The sequence below is a fragment of the Clupea harengus genome, chromosome 24 (assembly GCF_900700415.2).
Source record: "Clupea harengus chromosome 24, Ch_v2.0.2, whole genome shotgun sequence".
Classification (NCBI taxonomy): domain Eukaryota; kingdom Metazoa; phylum Chordata; class Actinopteri; order Clupeiformes; family Clupeidae; genus Clupea; species Clupea harengus.
This window is the reverse complement of record NC_045175.1, coordinates 12068108-12085628: the sequence shown is the minus strand read 5'-3', so window position 1 is coordinate 12085628 and position 17521 is coordinate 12068108. Positions and strand designations below refer to the sequence as shown.

The 17521-nt window shown below is 43.8% G+C and overlaps 2 protein-coding genes across 2 annotated transcripts in view; both read left to right on the top strand.

Moving 5' to 3' along the window:
* Window positions 1–1835: 1835 nt before the first annotated feature.
* On the top strand, window positions 1836–14871 carry LOC105902696. The gene is made up of 15 exons (XM_031562250.2): window positions 1836–2261; window positions 2523–2611; window positions 5108–5256; window positions 6100–6195; window positions 6380–6452; window positions 7076–7167; window positions 7520–7657; window positions 8044–8174; window positions 8325–8338; window positions 8503–8602; window positions 8908–9002; window positions 9346–9449; window positions 9939–10011; window positions 10647–10718; window positions 10976–14871. Exons 2-15 carry the CDS (start codon window positions 2545–2547, stop codon window positions 14869–14871), a joined length of 5100 nt encoding a protein of 1699 aa, XP_031418110.1. The 5' UTR covers window positions 1836–2261; window positions 2523–2544.
* Window positions 14843–17521, top strand: part of LOC105902698 — a 15673-nt gene continuing 12994 nt past the window's right edge. Inside the window, exons 1-3 of the mRNA XM_012830349.3 lie at window positions 14843–14970; window positions 16113–16455; window positions 16894–17446. Of these exons, the coding sequence (XP_012685803.2) occupies window positions 14886–14970; window positions 16113–16455; window positions 16894–17446 (981 nt within the window). The 5' untranslated portion in view covers window positions 14843–14885. The remainder of the gene's footprint in view (window positions 14971–16112; window positions 16456–16893; window positions 17447–17521) is intronic.

The window sequence follows — 17521 nt, the reverse complement described above, 5'->3', positions numbered from 1 at the left end:
AACAGCTCCATGTAACATGTTTCTATTTTGTATAATTTCCATAATGCACAGGTCCCTCGCAATCATCACCATGCTCCGTAACATCTGAGGACACTGTCATTCTAAACTTCTCGATGTGTGACGATGAAGAGGCATCTCCTGTTGGAGCAAGTCAACCCAAAAAGCCATGTCGGATGAACTATGAAGCAAAAGCGGTAGGTAGTGGAAATTGTTATGCTGTCTTATCTGAATAATGTTCCATATGATGAGGGATGATCTTGAGATAATTGTGTTTCAGCTTTACATATGGTTTCAAAGTTACTGTCTATTTCACTTGAAGTTATTTTTATTTCACTTGAAGTTGATTGGAAAAATCCTAACATCAAGGCCTGGTGGTGAACGCATCATGCAAGAGTATGGAAAAAACAAATCTTTGACAGATGCCACTAGAAGACAGATGATTAACATACTTGCTGCTGAGATGACAGAAACACATGGGTAAGCATCAAATATTAGGCTATCAAAAACATTGTTAGTATTGACCGGCTATATAGACAATTGGTATTTATGTGATTTGTGTTGTCTAATTGTCAATTGAGTGTGACGGTCATAATGTGATTCTTGTAGAGGTGGCTCAGTTAGCAGATCTCCCAAAGGTAAGTTCATTATCTGTTACTAATTAAATTGAGTTGTGAAGTATGGAGATAGGAGTCTGCAAATTTGTGTTTTGTCTTAAGTTGGTGGGCCAAGCCATTTTCGACAACCCTTCATAAGTGACAAAGTGCAATCTGATGATGATGTGGAAGCAGCAATTGCAGTTTTGAGACACTCTGCTGATGAAGACACTATCCGTGAGAAGATGAAAACGACCTTCATTTATCGCCAAGCAATGGTCAATGATGAAAGCAAAGCAGCAGATGTCTTCTTGGTCTTTCCACGGTTTCTGAACACACCAGGACTGGTATGATGTCTAAATTCACTGAATCATCAAAATCATCAATGCAGTATCTGGTATCACTCATCATTGCTCTCTATGTATGTTATATTGCAGATAGAACAAGATTTCAGACTCCTGTTTGGTGAGGCCACAGGCAACACATTTTGGAGAGGTGGCCAACCACCTTCAGAGCAAGAGTCATAAAAGAAAGCCATGGACTGGTGCCTACCACAGAGCTTTAATAATTGTGGCATAATATTGACCTAATGTTGATATACTGATCTGTAGGGTGGGATAGTGACATGTCTGCGATTTTGCTGCTGCTACATCTGCTACCACCATCTGCGCAAGGTCGAAAAAGGCCAGGAAAGATATCTGCATCTCAAGCTGTAGATCAGCTCATCAGATTTCAAAAGGTATACGAAACAGTTGTTGAAAATACTTTCCATCACATTAATCGAATTTACAGCTTAAATTAACACTTCTATTTTTACTGTGTACCATGACAGTTTTAACCAAATCTGCTCTAAATGAATAAAATCACTTGATAATTGATCACTGTATTTTTCATTTCACCTCTATTTTTACTCAACTAATTTCTGTTACAATCACCCTTTATAGGGAGGGGCGCTGTCTTTAACCATAAAATCAGCCGCTGGGTTACACAATACAAACCAGAAAAGTTTAAAATAACCTGACAACATGACCAACAGCCTCACCCCGGCGATTCGGTTGAAAAAGAACGCATTATTTTGAGTCCTGATGTGGCACGAGCCTAATCGTAATCCTCTAAGAAAGCTTCTAAAACAGGGAGCTTCTTCTGAATATGCCTTGTTGGAAGTCTGTTAGCCTAGTTCATTTTTAAATTACTAGCACTAAAAGGTGATTTTATGCATTTTTCAGCGAATATTTTAATACAAACTGGCATGTCGAAAAGGAACATCCATGAAATGTGAAATTTGCCGACGGTCCCTTAAACAGACCGTAACCACTGGAGGCATAGTGAAAGCGTGCTAAAGGTGTTTTCAGATAAAAATCGATAGCGAAAACATCTATTGTTTTTTTTTACACAACGTATTATAGCATACTGTCCATGCCTTCGATCATGGAATAAGCTGGAGTGTCCAAATATACGGAAAGTCCTAAATCGAATATCCAGCGAATATCAAACGTCAAGCCATCTTCACCTCGGTGGTAGCGACCACTAGCTAGTTGTTCGTGGGGAGGAAGTCACAAAATGGCAGACTTTGACTTAAGCTACTTCCTAGCTTTCTGTTTCTATTTTGATTATTTATGATTTCGTCTAACTTTTTGACGGGGAACACCATCGTTTGGTATTCACAAGGTACATATATTTCTTCAGGATTGCAACAGCGCTACCTCCAAAAACAACCACGGATTTAAATGGCGTGGTCTTTGGAATGCCGGGCTTCCTGGTTGTAACACAACGTAGCTGTAGTTTTTCAAGTCCGAAATGTCTCGATGTCTTCAGCTACACACTGTGCCGCAGATGGGAATTATTAAGATAGCTAGCGTAGTAGCCTGATAAAGTCGTTATTTTGATCCCTTGGTTACATTTTGGATTACGTTTCTTTTCGTTGGCTAGTTGAAGATGAGAGTTTGCTTTGATGGTGGCCGAGTGGAGAGAAAACGGAAAGAAGTCAGCCATGGAAGAAGACGACAGACTAAAAGAAGGTGATCATGCGGTCCTCCATGTTCGATTCTTTTTTCGCTCCGAAATATCACTTTAGAGATCAGATAATATTGCAGTTCATCGTAACATTTTCAGCAGTAGACCAGTGTAGGCTACATTATAATGTTTTTCCACTTCGCCCTGTAAACAATTCCTCATGGCTACGGCAGCAGGATATATAACCTTACAATATGACGCAGGCAGCTTTCCTGACCAGGCTAACTTCAGTTGCCGTTATTCAAACACATCCAGCATAATGTAAACAATGAGTCAACTATATCAGGAGTTTATTCAACTACAATCAGTTAATCAGTTACATGAAATGCCGTGGCCAAAACGCATATGCAATAGCCTGCCTTACAGTCAGACATGTGTCACTTGTACACTTGTATTGTAATCATTCGCAGAACAAAAGCATTTGTCTTCGTAACTTTAGTTTTTATATTATCTTTGACAAAACTGTTTGATGCGTCTCCCTCTGGCGGTATCGATCAAATGTAGATCATTACACTGTGTTTCAGTTCTCTCATTCTCTCTTTCTCTCTCTTACTCTCTCTCTCACACACAAACATTGACGAGCAGAAAGCCATATGACAATTGTCCAAATTAGATAATCACAGGTGCCCGCCAAAAAGTTTTGTTTTTGTTTGTGAACTAAATGATATAACTGATCTGTGATGAAACCCATCAATGTTGGTGTTATTGCCAAAATGTGCATTTTTATTAAAAAAAATCAGCATGTTATGGGTTGAACATGGCTCAACATCTACGGGTTAAAATCATCCTATGAACCTGGCAAGGCTCTTGCTGATGTACAGTCAACCATTTGGTACATCTCTGTGTCATGGTATTCATAGTTTCAAGGAGAACCTCCTCCTGTAGAGAAAGGGAGCGGGCTAATTCTGTTTTTAACCAGCCTTACATTTTTCTTTAGTTGTAGTAGTGCCGTAAGTAACGACCAAGTCAACGTTCATTGTATACATAAGCCTTTAATGTCGTCCTGTGTGTGCACTCAAAAAAACACAGCCATGACTCTATAAAGAGGAAGGTAGTACACAGCCCTTGCTCTAAAGAGGATATATTAGTACACAGCCCTGGCTCTAAACAGGAGATATTAGTACACAGCTCTGGGGAAACTAGCACTAGTTCACAGTCAAGACGTTGCTTCAGGACCACAGAGGCAAGGGGTGCAATTTGATTGGCTGTTGAGCTCAAATATCAACAACGTTTTTGCCAGAATGGCAGACTGTGCCTTTACAGGTGTCGTCATACCACTACAAACCCTGAGGTTGTGTCACTAAACCAAGGAACGAGACCATATGTCTCAACATGCCATCTACTCCTAAACATCATCCTTAACCTTAAGCAAGGCCGTTACTGAGTCAACCATTTGTTTGCATTTACATTTACATTTAGTCATTTAGCAGACGCTTTTGTCCAAAGCGACGTACAAGGGAGAGAACAGTCAAGCTAAGAGCAATAAAAAGCATGGTGTAACAATAAATACTACTTTACATGAGAATTAGAAAACAACGACCTAGAAAAAAGGAAAAAGAAGTGCAGGAATGTAACTGCTGAAGTGCAAGTTAAGCGCTAGTCAGGTACATCTCTATGTAATGATATTCATAGACTCCCTAGTAAAACTCTGTACTGGCCTCACTGAGTTTCCTCATTCAGTTATCTATCCAGCAAGTTAAATACACCACCACACTAAGTCTTGGATACCGAGGGTGAAGTTGAACTTCATCATCATGTGAACGGTGTGAAACCGAAATACAGATACATACACTCAGAAATAGCTTTATACACCAAGCTGTCAGGAAGCTAAATTCTCTCCCCTCACTCCCCCCAGCCATATCCGTCAGTCTGACATGAGGCTGAAATCCTCCCTCCCCCCCCCCCCCTACAATAACTCAGGACTCTGCAACAAAACTGTCCCTTGCACTTTTATCACTTTACCACTTACTGTTATACTTGCACTGCCAATGTAACATACATCTCACAGGATGTCTTTTTGCTGCCTTTTTTTGCACTACCACTTTAAAGTAAACTTATGCTGCTGTACATGTATCTGTATGTTTATAACTATATGTATATGTATATCTATATGTCTTGTCTTATCTGTTGTTGTGCGTGTGCACTTTATATGTTTCACCGTGGGAGAGTGGGAAACGTTTTTTTCGATTCCTTTGTATGTCTTAACATGCAAAGTAATTGACAATAAAGCTACTTTGACTTTGATAAGTACAAGGTAATGTGAATTGTACAAATGCCTAGGATGGATACAAGCATGAGGCGTGTAGCCTACCAGCTAACAGTGTATGTAGCAAGTATGGACTGCTTTAGCTAGGTGAACCGAAATGTATATGTATTTAACAGAAATTGAATTGGCTAATATAACTCGCCCAACAGCTTTCATATCTCTTTCACCCTGAAGGTGTGTCACTAAACCAAGGAATGAGACCATATGTCAACAGCGTCCGTCTCTCTTTCACCAGGTCGTATGGAGCTAGTGCTTCCTGGTTCCACGGCATTCGATGACCGCATTCTCCCGCCTCTCCACGACTCCTACCTGTACGACGACTCCAGGAAGTCGTTCCTGTACAGCTCTGCGCACCTCATAAACAATGTGGCGCTGCAGACACGGGTGAGTGCTGCTGTCACGTCTCAAGCAGATAGATAGATAGATAGATAGATGGATACTTTATTAATCCCGAGGGAAATTTAGGTCATCCAGTAGCTTATACACATACACAAATACACATATACACTTATACACCTCACCGACATACATACATAAATCACATATACATACACATAGGGAGAACATATTCACACAGAGTGTTTCCAGATGCAGGAAAGGGTCTGACCCTATTGGACAGAGTGCAATGGTTTTGACAGTGTCGGTGCTAGGAGGAAAGTGAAAAGTGAAAAGTGATCTTGTGCTGCTGGTGTGGAGAGTGCAAAAAAATATATAATGTTCTTAAAGCAACCAGAGTTATTTGGATATTACGGGGACTATTATGAGGAAATTAAACCAATACCACACATATTATCACAGAAGATATGGCAGGGCAATTAGGTGACAATTCTGAGATATGAGCTGGAGCAGGAATTCACTTTTTTTGCGGATACACACGAGAACATATTGCCCTGTGATATTCCTTGAGTATTGCTATGAAGCATTAACCTTTTTCCAGCATCAGCATCATGCTTTTGTTCTGTTAGTAAGTGATGACCAAAAGCACAAAGAGGTCAAATTTAAGTACTGTAATGGTGGAATTACCAAGTGGAGAAGTGTGTGTGTGTGTGTGTGTGTGTGTGTGTGTGTGTGTGTGTGTGTGTGTGTGTGTGTGTGTGTGTCTATATATATATATATATATATATATATATATATATTTATACATTTTTAATTTTTTTTTATTTATTGTTATCTTTAGTAGTTGTGGTAGAAGTTCAGTGGTAATAATTATTTGTTTATATCTAACAGTATGCTGCCTTCCGAGCTGAGAAGAGAGAATGTGGTTACACAGAGAAAGAACTGGAAGAGTCTTTTGGTTTCCTGCTATTTGATGACGAAAACAAGGTACGGAAATCTGTCTGGGTGACGCACCATGGTTTGAGGCCGAATCGAAATAATAATAATAATATAATAATTTATTTTATTTGTAATGCACCCTTCATTCAAAAGAATCTCAGAGTGCCAAATAGGCAAGTTTGATTGAGGCAATGAAGAGAATGAGAGAATAGCTGTGATTTTCATTTCACAGGCCACAGAACTTGGAGACCGTGGACTGCTTACAGGACACGGCACGTGTTCTACCCTTGGCGAGCCCTCCAAGGGTAAAATTATTATGCATTTTTGTTATATTGTGTCTTTGTTTGTAAAGGGTAAACTCTGCTGGTTATCCTGATGTGTGGTTTTGTGGTATGAGGTAAATTAGCTACAAAAGCAAAGCAAAAAACCAAAACATCCCTTTGACTATTGTGTATGATCACCCCCGCCAAGGAGGTTATGTTTTCTTCCCTGTCCATTTGTTTGTTTGTTTGTTTGTTTGTTTGTTTTGTTTTGTTTGTTTGTTGGTTGGTTGGTCGATCTGTTGGTTTATTTGTTAGTGGGATTATGCGAAAACTACTGGCTAGATTTTCACGAAACTTGGTGGAAAGGTGTAGCATGGGCCAACGAAGAAACGTACCTAGGACCGCAGATATTTAGTTTAGTTTCCGCTATCGTTGTGATACGGTCGGACTGCACAAATTTAGTTTAGCGCTCGCTATCGTTGTGAGATATAGCATTTGCCCTTGGCAGAGGTATGTGCTGTACTGAGTGCCATTCTAGTTCTTCAGATATCTTCAGCACCGTCCAAGTCTGCTAGTATGTTTTAACAAAACCATCTGTCTTTCTTTCTTTCTTTCTTTCTTTCTTTCTTTCTGTTTATTTATTTGTTTTTCTTTTTCTTTGGTAGGTGTGTGTGTCTCTAAATACTCGGACTGTCTGGACCTTAGACCATGGTACAGTGGGAAATCCGGCCACATAGCTATCATCAAGCTCACCAAGGTAAAGGACTTCCTGTTGGTCATCGCCGACTGAACAAAAACACAAATGTCAGCACATTAGTTTATCTACAGTACTGTGTTCTACTTTTCCAGAAAGTCTATCTATCTCTCTAACACTGTAGGCTCTGTATCCTCTTCCAACCTTTGTGCACCGATATTGAAAAAGTGCAGATGTAATTCAATTCAATTTTAGTTATATAGCGCCAAAAATAATATTGTCTCAAGAGGAAAACAGAAAAACATGTCGGTGGTTTGCCCGACATGTCAGTGGAGGCATTAATATATATATTGCATATAAATGCTAGCGTAGGATGCAATTATGTATCTATATTTTTGTGTCGCCATGCAAACAGGGCAGAGTGAAAGAGGTGATGGAGAACTACACCCTAAAGTTCACCCCTCCGACGCGAGGGTTCGACACTCACGTGTCGGAGCAAATCAAAACAGTCACGGCCGCCACCAGCTCATTCTTGGCCTTTGAAAGAACGCAGGTAAAAAGGGAGAACCCTCAAGGAACATAAAATGTGACATGTCCAATTCAGCATGTACCTTTGGTCTATACTGTTGTTTGCGTATTATATATTATAATATAATTAAAATTTGAGTTATATAATATAACATAATACGAATCATGTGTAATTATGATTTTGAAAGGAGACTTCAAGAATAGATCTAAAAGCTGAGGTGCCTAATTCCCCGTGGGCACGGTCATGTTCTGTGTTTGATTGGTGCTGCCTGTGTGTTGCAGTATTACTGTTCTGTGTTTGATTGGTGCTGCCTGTGTGTCGCAGTATTACTGTTCTGTGTTTGATTGGTGCTGCCTGTGTGTGGCAGTATTACTGTTCTGTGTTTGATTGGTGCTGTCTGTGTGTTGCAGTATTACATCTATGAGCTTTTGAATGGAGGTGAAGATGCTGAGACGTGTCCTCGGCATGTGTACCCGTTCGCCATTGTGGCTTTCTCTTATGGCGAGGCAGAGACCGCTGTCCCCGGAAAAACAGAGCACAGGTGTCACACTTTATACGGGTTCAAGAGTAGTTTATTTTTAATATCACTTAGTATTGCTTATAGGCTTTTACCAGTAATAATAGTTATTTTTTGTGGATTGGAACTCAACCATCTCTCTCTCTCTCCCTCCCTCTCCCTCTCTCTGATCAGTGAGGAGAAAGCAGGTAAGGTCTCTTACGTTATCGTAAAAAAAATTCAGGCTGGTCCACGTTTGACTCAGCGTTGCACTCATGCAGATCATCAGCCTATTAATCACCCATTTAAAAGCAGTCTCACTTTTGACCCCTCTAGACTGTGACAAAGTTATGTGTTTTGTTTTGAATCGCAGTGTTCGACTACAGACCCTGGACTGGCCGACTCGCGATCGACTCGTTAGTGTTTGAGATTGGGTTGAAGTCCAACAGTGGGGCTTTGATACCTGCAAAACTGTAAGTTTAAAAGTGTTTTCTTTCCCCTCATCTGTCTTATCTATTTATAATATATATATTTTTTTTTTTACAAAACACAGATATCATGGACTCGTGCACTTCTAATCGTCTAACATCTAATTACTACTCACAGAACCTTAAAACTTTTTTTGTTTGTAATTTTTGAAAAAAAAAGAAAAAAATTGTGTATATTGTGGTGTAAGACGCTGACTGAAAAATGTGCTCGGAGTCACTGACCTGCAGGAGGTGTTGCCACAGCAAGTGTTTGAAACCTGTTTTTCTGTTATTGTGTGTGTCTCTTTCAGACCAAAGACGCTGACTGTGAAAAATGTGATCAGAGTCACTGACTTGAAGGCACTGTTACCAAAGGAAGTGTTTGAAACCTGTTTTTCTGGCGACAGTGAGTGCTAAGTCTAGACTTGTGAGATGAACAGAGTTAACTGAATTCCAAGGAAAACAAATGCAAATTGCACTACTTGTGAAGAGCTCTATGCTTTATGCAAGATTTTCAACTTTGAGTCAGATGTCTTTTTTTTTTTTTTAAGTAGTTAATATTTCACACGACAATATCAGTCTTAACCACATGGGGGCATAATTACTAATAATTTATCTGATCCTACGGCCCTGCTTCATATTTTTCTTTCTGTAAACCGTAGTATTTTAGTCTCCTGTAATATTAACATCATGTGGTGACGACGCCAGTACACGAATGTAGCCTAACAAAGTGTGTTTGGCCTGTGCAGTTTTTGTGGGAGGAAAATGCTGCAGTGTTTATGAGGTGATCGCCACTAAGGAGGAGGATACCTCCCTGTGTCTCCTCATCGACGAGCTAAAAGAGAAAGACTTGGTGAGTTCAGGAATTTATGTTCCCCCGCCCCCCCCCCCCTCCAACTCTTATGGTCTCAAAATATGAGAGAAAGAGCGAAGGACAGGGGGTGTCTGTGTGTGGCTGTGTGGCTGTGTCTGTGTGTGTGTGTGTGTGTGTGTCTGTGTGTGTGTGTGTGTGTGTGTCTGTGTGTGTGTGTGTGTGTGTGTGTGTGTGTGTGTGTGTGTGTGTGTGTGTGTGTGTGTGTGTGTGTGTGTGTGTGGCTGTGTGGCTGTGTCTGTGTGTGTGGCTGTGTCTGTGTGTGTGTGTGTGTGTGTGTGTGTGTGTGTGTGTGTGTGTGTGTGTGTCTGTGTGCGTGCGTGCGTGTGTGTCTGTGTGCGTGCGTGCGTGCGAGCGAGAGAGAGAGTATTTGATGAGCAGAAAGAGAAACACTTGGTGAGTTCATTTATGTTTGTTATCGCTCATTCATTTATTTGAATAATGAACTTATGTTGTTCCCCTCCTCCGCAGGCCCTCGTGTTCCTGTTGAGTGACAGCGGAGTGTTTGTCATGTTACACTCGTCCTATTTCCTGTCTTACGAAGGTAACTTGCATTATTTCATCTAACCTGCAATATACAGTTGATCGCAAACGTTTGTCCATCTCTGAGCTTTATATATATATATTGATATATGATATTCTGTATAGTGTGTGTATGTATGTGAGTTTACAAGTATATGAGAGACTGGTGTACCTCTTTATATGCCAAGAACACATTGATATGCAGATCATCTTTGAGGTGTCATATATATATATATATATATATATATATATATATGATTTTAGAACTGAAATGAAGTCAATGGAACCCCTCAAGCAAACAGACCATAAAAAGGAATAACATTATATCATTATTAACTGTAACATGAAGAAACTCTTGTTAATGCCTGTTGGCTTTGGAGTTTTCACCTTTTCACTTCAGAAAGTGACGTAATATGTGATTAACCACAGGGGTAACTGAGCACTGGTGTTAAGAGAGGTGTTAAAAGAGGCGTTAAAAGAGGTGTTAAAAGAGATGTTAAATATGTGTTAAAAGAGGTGTTAAAAAGTACTCTATTTGGATGCTCAAACAGAGACATGTTTCCTATTGGTTATGTAACCCGTGCCTGTGTGTTTCTGTGTCTGTTGTTTCTGTATGTGCGACTATGTGCATTTCAATTGTGACTTATTGTCCTACAGATGCGGGTTTTGAGAAAACCGAGTCTTTGCACGGCTTGTTCATGTTCCCAGATTCACACACCATACAGAGAGGTATGTAACTCGCCTGTTTTCATAAATTTGAGAAAATTTTAACCGTACCGTAACCCACTGAAGATGACCATTCAATTGAACATTTTAAGTAGTCAGTACTTATCTTGCGTAATCATGCTATAAATCGAGTCAGCGGGTAGGCGTGATTAGAGTGTTAGAGTGTTAGAGTGTTAGAGTGTTAGAGTGATAGAGTGATAGAGTGATAGAGTGATGTGTACTGTGTTTTTGAAATTGAGATTTCTTCATTTTTACTCCAGATACCAAGAGTGTCCAGAGGGAATCAGCGTTGTCATCGGCGGTCCTCCGGGTCCTTCCGGCGCTGAACTACGCCGAGATGGAGGTGGAGAAGTCTGGCGCGGATCAGCACAGTGAACTCCGTACGCTGTTTGAGCAGCACCTGAAGAACTACAGGACTCTCATACAGCCGGGGCTGCAGAACAGCCCTCAGAGAGAGGCAAGCATGTTTCCGGACCAGTACGACGTTCCCGGAGTTTTCAAACACCTCTATCCACTGCCCAAGTGGACGGAAGTCATTGGGCTGAGGGTACTGTTGTACTTGAACGATCCCCGTTCCTTCGAGATTCCGGTAAAAAGGGCTTCGGAGCTGATGTGCCAGCAGCAGAACCGAGACGACCCGGACGACGAGGTATACTACTACATCTCATCCCCAGAGGAACCGCCCAGCGATCCGGCCAGCGACCGCGCGGATACGCCTCTAGATCCTCCGGCCAGCGACCGCGCGGATACGCCTCTAGAGCCTAAGGACGACAGTCCCACAGACGATATGGCCGCAGAGGATTTAAGTAAAGACTACGTTCCAAGTGTCTCTCCTCCGTCCGATAATATGACGAGCTGTGCTGCTATGGCGGAAGATCTAGTGAAGCAGACCAACGCAGAGGAATCTCCCCAGGGCCGAGGAATGGACAGTCCCGTTGCCACGGTGCCTGATGGGATCGAGTCCGCTGACGAGCGGTCACCAGAGGATGACCGTAGATACTGTTCAGAGGACCCTCCTGTGTCCCAGCCTGCTGCCGTAAAGGACTGCAGTAAATCTGACGCACAACAAGCCGTTTGTACTCCACTTAAGAGGAGGAAATCTCTACGAGGTAAAGACAGAGACTTTATTGACAACTCCGTAGGGGTCGATTCTGCTACAGATATGTTGGCAGAGGATGATGATGACCAACCAAAGTCATCACCGGTGTCAGGATGCGCGCAGCCTGCTGAGTTGGCCGTGGACTTGCCCGAGGCAGAGGAAGCTGGCTGTGGTTCACTCTCTGTGGGTTCAGAGAAACCTCTAAGCCCCGGGGCGGATGCTTCCGTTACAGAGGCGTCGAGAGATCGTGACGCGAAGATTTCTCCCTCTGAATTAAAGCTGTCTCCTGCAATGTGTGAGGAACTTTGTAAGACCACCACAGAAGAATCTGCAAGCAGTCAGACAGTCAGTGGACACGCCGAGTCGCCTCTTGAAGCAGAGGTCAGTGTTTTAACTGCCACTCCACAAGGGAGTGAGGATACTGCAGAGGTCAGACAAAGTAACATGGACAAGTTTCCCTCCCAGTCAAATCAGGCTTCTGCCACGTCTAAGGACCTCTGTGAGCAAGGCTTAGATAATCCTAGTTGCAGGTCACTCTTAGAAGGACAGGAACTCCTAGATGCAGTAGACAGTGACCCTGTTGCTAGCTTGCCTAGTGAGCTTCCCACCACTCCAAAAGTGTTAAAAGAGTATAACGAGTCTGAATCTCACACAGAAAAAGCCCACAGTATTTTAAACGTTGTAGAGTCAGAGAAACCTCAAGCAGAAGAGGCAGAAGTTAGTAGCCTGAGTGAAACCGTTAGCATCATTGATGCACCTGCAGAAAGGCTGATAAAAAATGGTGGTCAAGAAGACAACACACCGTCTGACCGGCAGCCCAATGAGGACAGCTCTAAATCCAATCGCAAGGACAATGGCAGCAGTCCACTTGCCGTATGCACGGAGGAACCTCCAGTGGCTAATAAAAACTGCCCCTCTGCCACTTTACCTGCTGTCATTGACTCCTCCTCCGCGGGGTCAAAGGACAGTCACAAGTCAGAGTTGTCTTCTGAATCTGTGCAGGATGCAGAACCTGAGGACCTATGTAGTACATCTGTCGCAGAACAACAAGCTCTCCTCGCTGGGTCAGAGAAGCATCTAGAACCAGATGTTAACAGCCCCACTGACACCACCCTCGGTGGGGTTCGCTCCTCTACGAAGATGCCAACTGATGCGAGTAAGAGGGAGGACTCATGTTCTGAAAAGTCAAAGACAGGTGACAAAACAGCCCAAAGTGAGTCCCTAGAACCACAGGTCATCGGCGTGACTTCAAATCTACCTGAGGCAGTTGACCTTACTGTAGAAGGTAACAACACTTTACGGGAATCATCCTCTGTTTCAGACCGGCCGCCTTCTTTGTTGTTGTCTGATGTTGTCGTCTCTTCCAAGCCTGAGATCGAAAACCTCACTACAGGTGATGTCTTAACAGACCATGACAAAAAAGAGGACGACGGGGACTCGATGCGCGTTACAACGTTGCACTCCGATGCCGCGGAGGAGGTGATGACTGAGAACAGAGCACCCCTAGTCAGTCCAAAACCCCGTGTCCAAGAGAACACTGGTAAAACTGACAAACCCCTTAAAAAAGTGGGGAGTGGGGGTCCTGACACGACTGTAGAGGATAAAACTCCTCTGAAACGCGGCAGGAAGCGCCGTCGTGGCAGAAGCTCCAAGCGGCTGGTTTTAATCAAACCAAAGATAAGCCCACAACAACAACAACCAATGCCTCGGAGTATTAGTCCGCCCTCCCTTGTTCTAACAGAGACTACTCATGTTGAGCTTGAGGGAGAGGAACAGAAGCTACCCTCTTTAGATATTAACCAGTCAAGTTTGTCAGTCAAGCAGAATGATGATGTTTTGCTCGTGGCTGACGGCGTGGCGGAGCAGGTTGACCCGTTAGGTAACAAGTCTGCTCCCTTAAAATCTTTTGAACATAATTATTCTCAGAAGGGCAAAGCAGCAAACCAGTCATCTGAAGTTTCCACGGCGATCGAATTATTTCCCTCTAAAAAAAAAGATGGAAAGACCCTTCGCAGATATAGTACTAGGAGGGAACGTAACAACAAGCAGCAGGGTGATTCGCCAAAGCAGGGTGGGGACATTAAGCCCTCTGTGGAGATTATTATACAGTCCAAACAAGTCCGCCCGCTGAAGAGGAAATTAAACCTCGACAGTTTGAACCACGACCTGAGGACCGTCATCACAGACTGTGGGAAAGTGTTCGTCCCCCACGGCTCCGAGATGCTCCCGGAGGATGTGGAGTTGGCGATGAAGAGGCAAAAAGCAGCCGACGGCGGGAAGGGATTGCGAAGAATAATAAGTCCCAAGGGACCAGGGCCCGTTACTCGGTCCTCGTCCGACTCGGCGAGAGACGCGGTTACCGGCGAGAGTAGATTCAACGAGTGGCTCGCGCGGAAGGACTCAACAAAACACCCCCTTTCACTGACACCAGAGAGAGGGGAAGTTCTTAAACGACAGTTGGGCGAGCAATTCCACAGTCCGAAGAACGTATCGGCCGAACGTCACGCTACTCGAGCGGAAAACTATCCATCTCTCCACAGGGAGGTGCTAGACAGACTGCCGAACTGGTTGTTGGGCTTAGAGGATGATAGTAACAGCCAGACACAGGTCACTTTTATGGGACAAGAAATGCCGACTGAGGGAAGTGATGACAATATTTCCCTTTCTGAGACCAAAGCGGATGAGGATGTCTCTCTAGAGGCGTCGCAACTGAACAGGACTACAGAGTCCGATTGCAAAGGAGAACCTCCTCCTCAGAAGGCCAAGAGGAAGCGAAGCGCGACCTACACGGTCATTCCCATCAGCGACCTGAGAACGGTGTTCAAGGTGAAAGGACTCAACCTCGGTGCCTCTGAGCTCGACTCCAAGAGACTCAAAGATGGTGGTGATGAGGACGCTGATGATGGGAGTGGAGAGGAATCTAACCCAGCTTCTGTGTCGGACGAGGTTGCGGTGAACCTGCAGGGGGGCCTAAAGGCCATGCTTGCAGGTTCTACAGAGGGAACTTCTGGGGGGAACCCTGGTGTGTGCGCAGAATCAGCTCTTACTGATGAATAGTGCCTTTGTCAGAAATGGCGTCAACAAGTACAAAGAAACATAACACGCTGCTGAAGAAATGGCAGAAAATTAACGCTACAGACATCTTCAGAGACCAAGGTAAGTGTATTGTTTCCACTGATGTAAGATTCAGATTTATAATAGAATAAATGGGATTTACTGAGTTGGGTAGACTAACCAAGACACATATAGGTAACTGGTGTGTGTGTGTGTGTGTGTGTGTGTGTGTGTGTGTGTGTGTGTGTGTGTGTGTGTGTGTGTGTGTGTGTGTGTGTGTGTGGGGGTGGGGTGGGTGGGTAACACGACACATGTATAGGTAACTGGTACTGATGGATGTGTGTGTGTGTGTGTAGGGGGGGGTGTAACAAGACACATGTATAGGTAACTGGTACTGATGGACAGTCTACAGTGTTGTGAAGGGAGGGTTTTGTGTGTTTTTGTCCTTTCCCCAAGACCTAGGCTGCAGTCATATCTATGTCAAAAAAAATTACGTCCTATGTTCTTTTTATAAGGACTTGGGGAAAGACACCCGTGGAGGGGGGTTAACAAGACACATGTATAGGTAACTGGTGTGTGTGTGTGTGTGTGTGTGTGTGTGTGTGTGTGGGGGGGGAAAGACACCCGTGGTGCTGAGAATCGGACTTACACTTTAGCCTATGTAATTATGCAACGGCGGATGCTATCGACGTCTTGAAACGCTGCTGCCAACAAGGAATTATGGGACGGCATAATCTCCTTTTCTTTGGTAAAGGAGACCGAAAAGGAAACATTGAAGCACCTTTCCTAAGCATTGAGATCATGGCTGCCACTTAGATACTTCTGGGTCATGTCACTCAGTTACGAACCTTCCTAAGTAAGAAAGACGATCCGACTGCAGCCCTACTCTAACTCACGCAAGTCCCTCTATGCCAGTGGTTCTTAACCTGGGTTCGATCGAACCCCAGGGGTTCGTTGAGTCACTCTCAGGGGTTCGGCAGGGGTCAAGACACACACAGTATAGCCCGGTTCACACTAGCAATGTCTCGTCGTTTTTATATATATACCTATGTTTTGAAGAAATCATATTTTATTTTTCCAATTACGAAGGGTTCGGTGAATGCACTGATGAAGCTCGCAGGGTTCAGTACCTCCAATAAGGTTAAGAACCACTGGCCTAGAATCTTAAGTGGTCAGCCACTGTGTGACTATGGTTACTGTTGTTACTATGGTGACCATGTGCTCTATGCTGTACCTCCTTTCAGGTGCCCTCAGGTCTCCTTCCTCAGATCCTCTCAGCATCACGGGTCCTGAGGAGCTGCACGGCTCAGACGACGGCATATTTGTCCAAATCCAGCTCGAGTCGGCGGTCGAGCCCCCCTGGAGCGAAAGTGAAAGAAAGGCCGCCGGGAAGCAGGAGGATCCACGTGGTGCAGGCCCGTCCTCCAAGAAGCCGCGCACGTCCAATTTCCGATGGCATAGAAAAATCGTTCAAAAGGGCGAATTGATCGAAGTGTCGAGGCAGTGGACGGAGACGTATGACTTTACTCTGGACAGCAAGTTCATAAAAAATCCTCGTGACGAGACCGTGTCGAGGGCACTGCACGGGTAAGTGGTGTTCTACTGAGGCATGCGCTGTAGAGGTGAAAAATGAATTATTTCCCTTCAGTGAAGTGGATGAAGTTTCTTCATGTTATAAAGTTAGAAGCTGTTGAAATAATAATAATAATAATAATAATACCTTAGTGCCCACATGGCGAAGTCGTGTAAGAGACGAGGTAATCTAATTCTGTGTGTGAACTTTTTACAAGAAATGTTTTATTACGTTGCCTCTTGAGGGGTTCAGAATGTGTAATGAGTGGTGTGCAGGTCGACCAATCAGTACACTTGTCAAAATGTCAAAAAAGGAACTCCATTGTTTCTGCTTTGGCTTGCAAGTTTACCATGTAAGACTATTTTTTTTTTTATTGAACATGTTATTTCATTTTTTTTCCTAAGTAAGCACATTATACAGATTGCTTATATATTTTCTTGTAACAAAAACAGCCCTTGGAAATTCAACGTGAACGACACGGAGGAGCAAATCCACCTGATCTTCCACATGTGGATCGGTCTCTTCTATAGCAAGACTGCGTCGCGCTTCTTTCACCTGGGCTCGGACCGACCCCCACCTGAGGAGTACGCGGCAGGAGGAGATTCAAAATCAGCGAAGGACGCCGAACCCGTGCTCTCCGCTTCGATGTCCTCCAAGTCCGACAGCGTCACGACGAACGCTCCCGATGACACCACCAGCAGCTCGTCCGTTAAGGCTGTGCCTAGCACACGGCTGTTTGAACCTCAGCTGATGTTGCAGCTAACGGACGACTGCTCGGACGCCTCTGGTCCACAGTGTGAGGCTCAGAGGCCGCCAGAGAGCCCCCCGTACGAGGTGTTAGACCTTTCCCTGAAAGGGTGCAAGCCTTCGGACCTCACCGCCGCTGCTGCTGCGGACGCCTCCGCCGGAGAGGAAGCCATCAGCGACCACCCAGGTGGGGAGCAGGTGTGCGGGGGCTTTGAAGGACCCCTTGACATGAGGACGAGGGCACCTACTGAGTTGAATGTAAGTTGGAGGAAGTTTCTTATTCATGTTATACAGTTAGAAGCTGTTGAAATAATAATAATAATAATGATAATA

What these genes read in the sequence shown, in the direction of transcription:
- LOC105902696 (XM_031562250.2), top strand. Translation starts at nt 2,545, where the DNA reads ATGGTGGCCGAGTGGAGAGAAAACGGAAAGAAGTCAGCCATGGAAGAA. An exon ending in CCTTGGCGAGCCCTCCAAGG is followed by an intron (nt 6,453 to 7,075) that starts GTAAAATTATTA and finishes TTTCTTTGGTAG; the next exon opens with GTGTGTGTGTCTCTAAATAC. An exon ending in CTATCATCAAGCTCACCAAG is followed by an intron (nt 7,168 to 7,519) that starts GTAAAGGACTTC and finishes CCATGCAAACAG; the next exon opens with GGCAGAGTGAAAGAGGTGAT.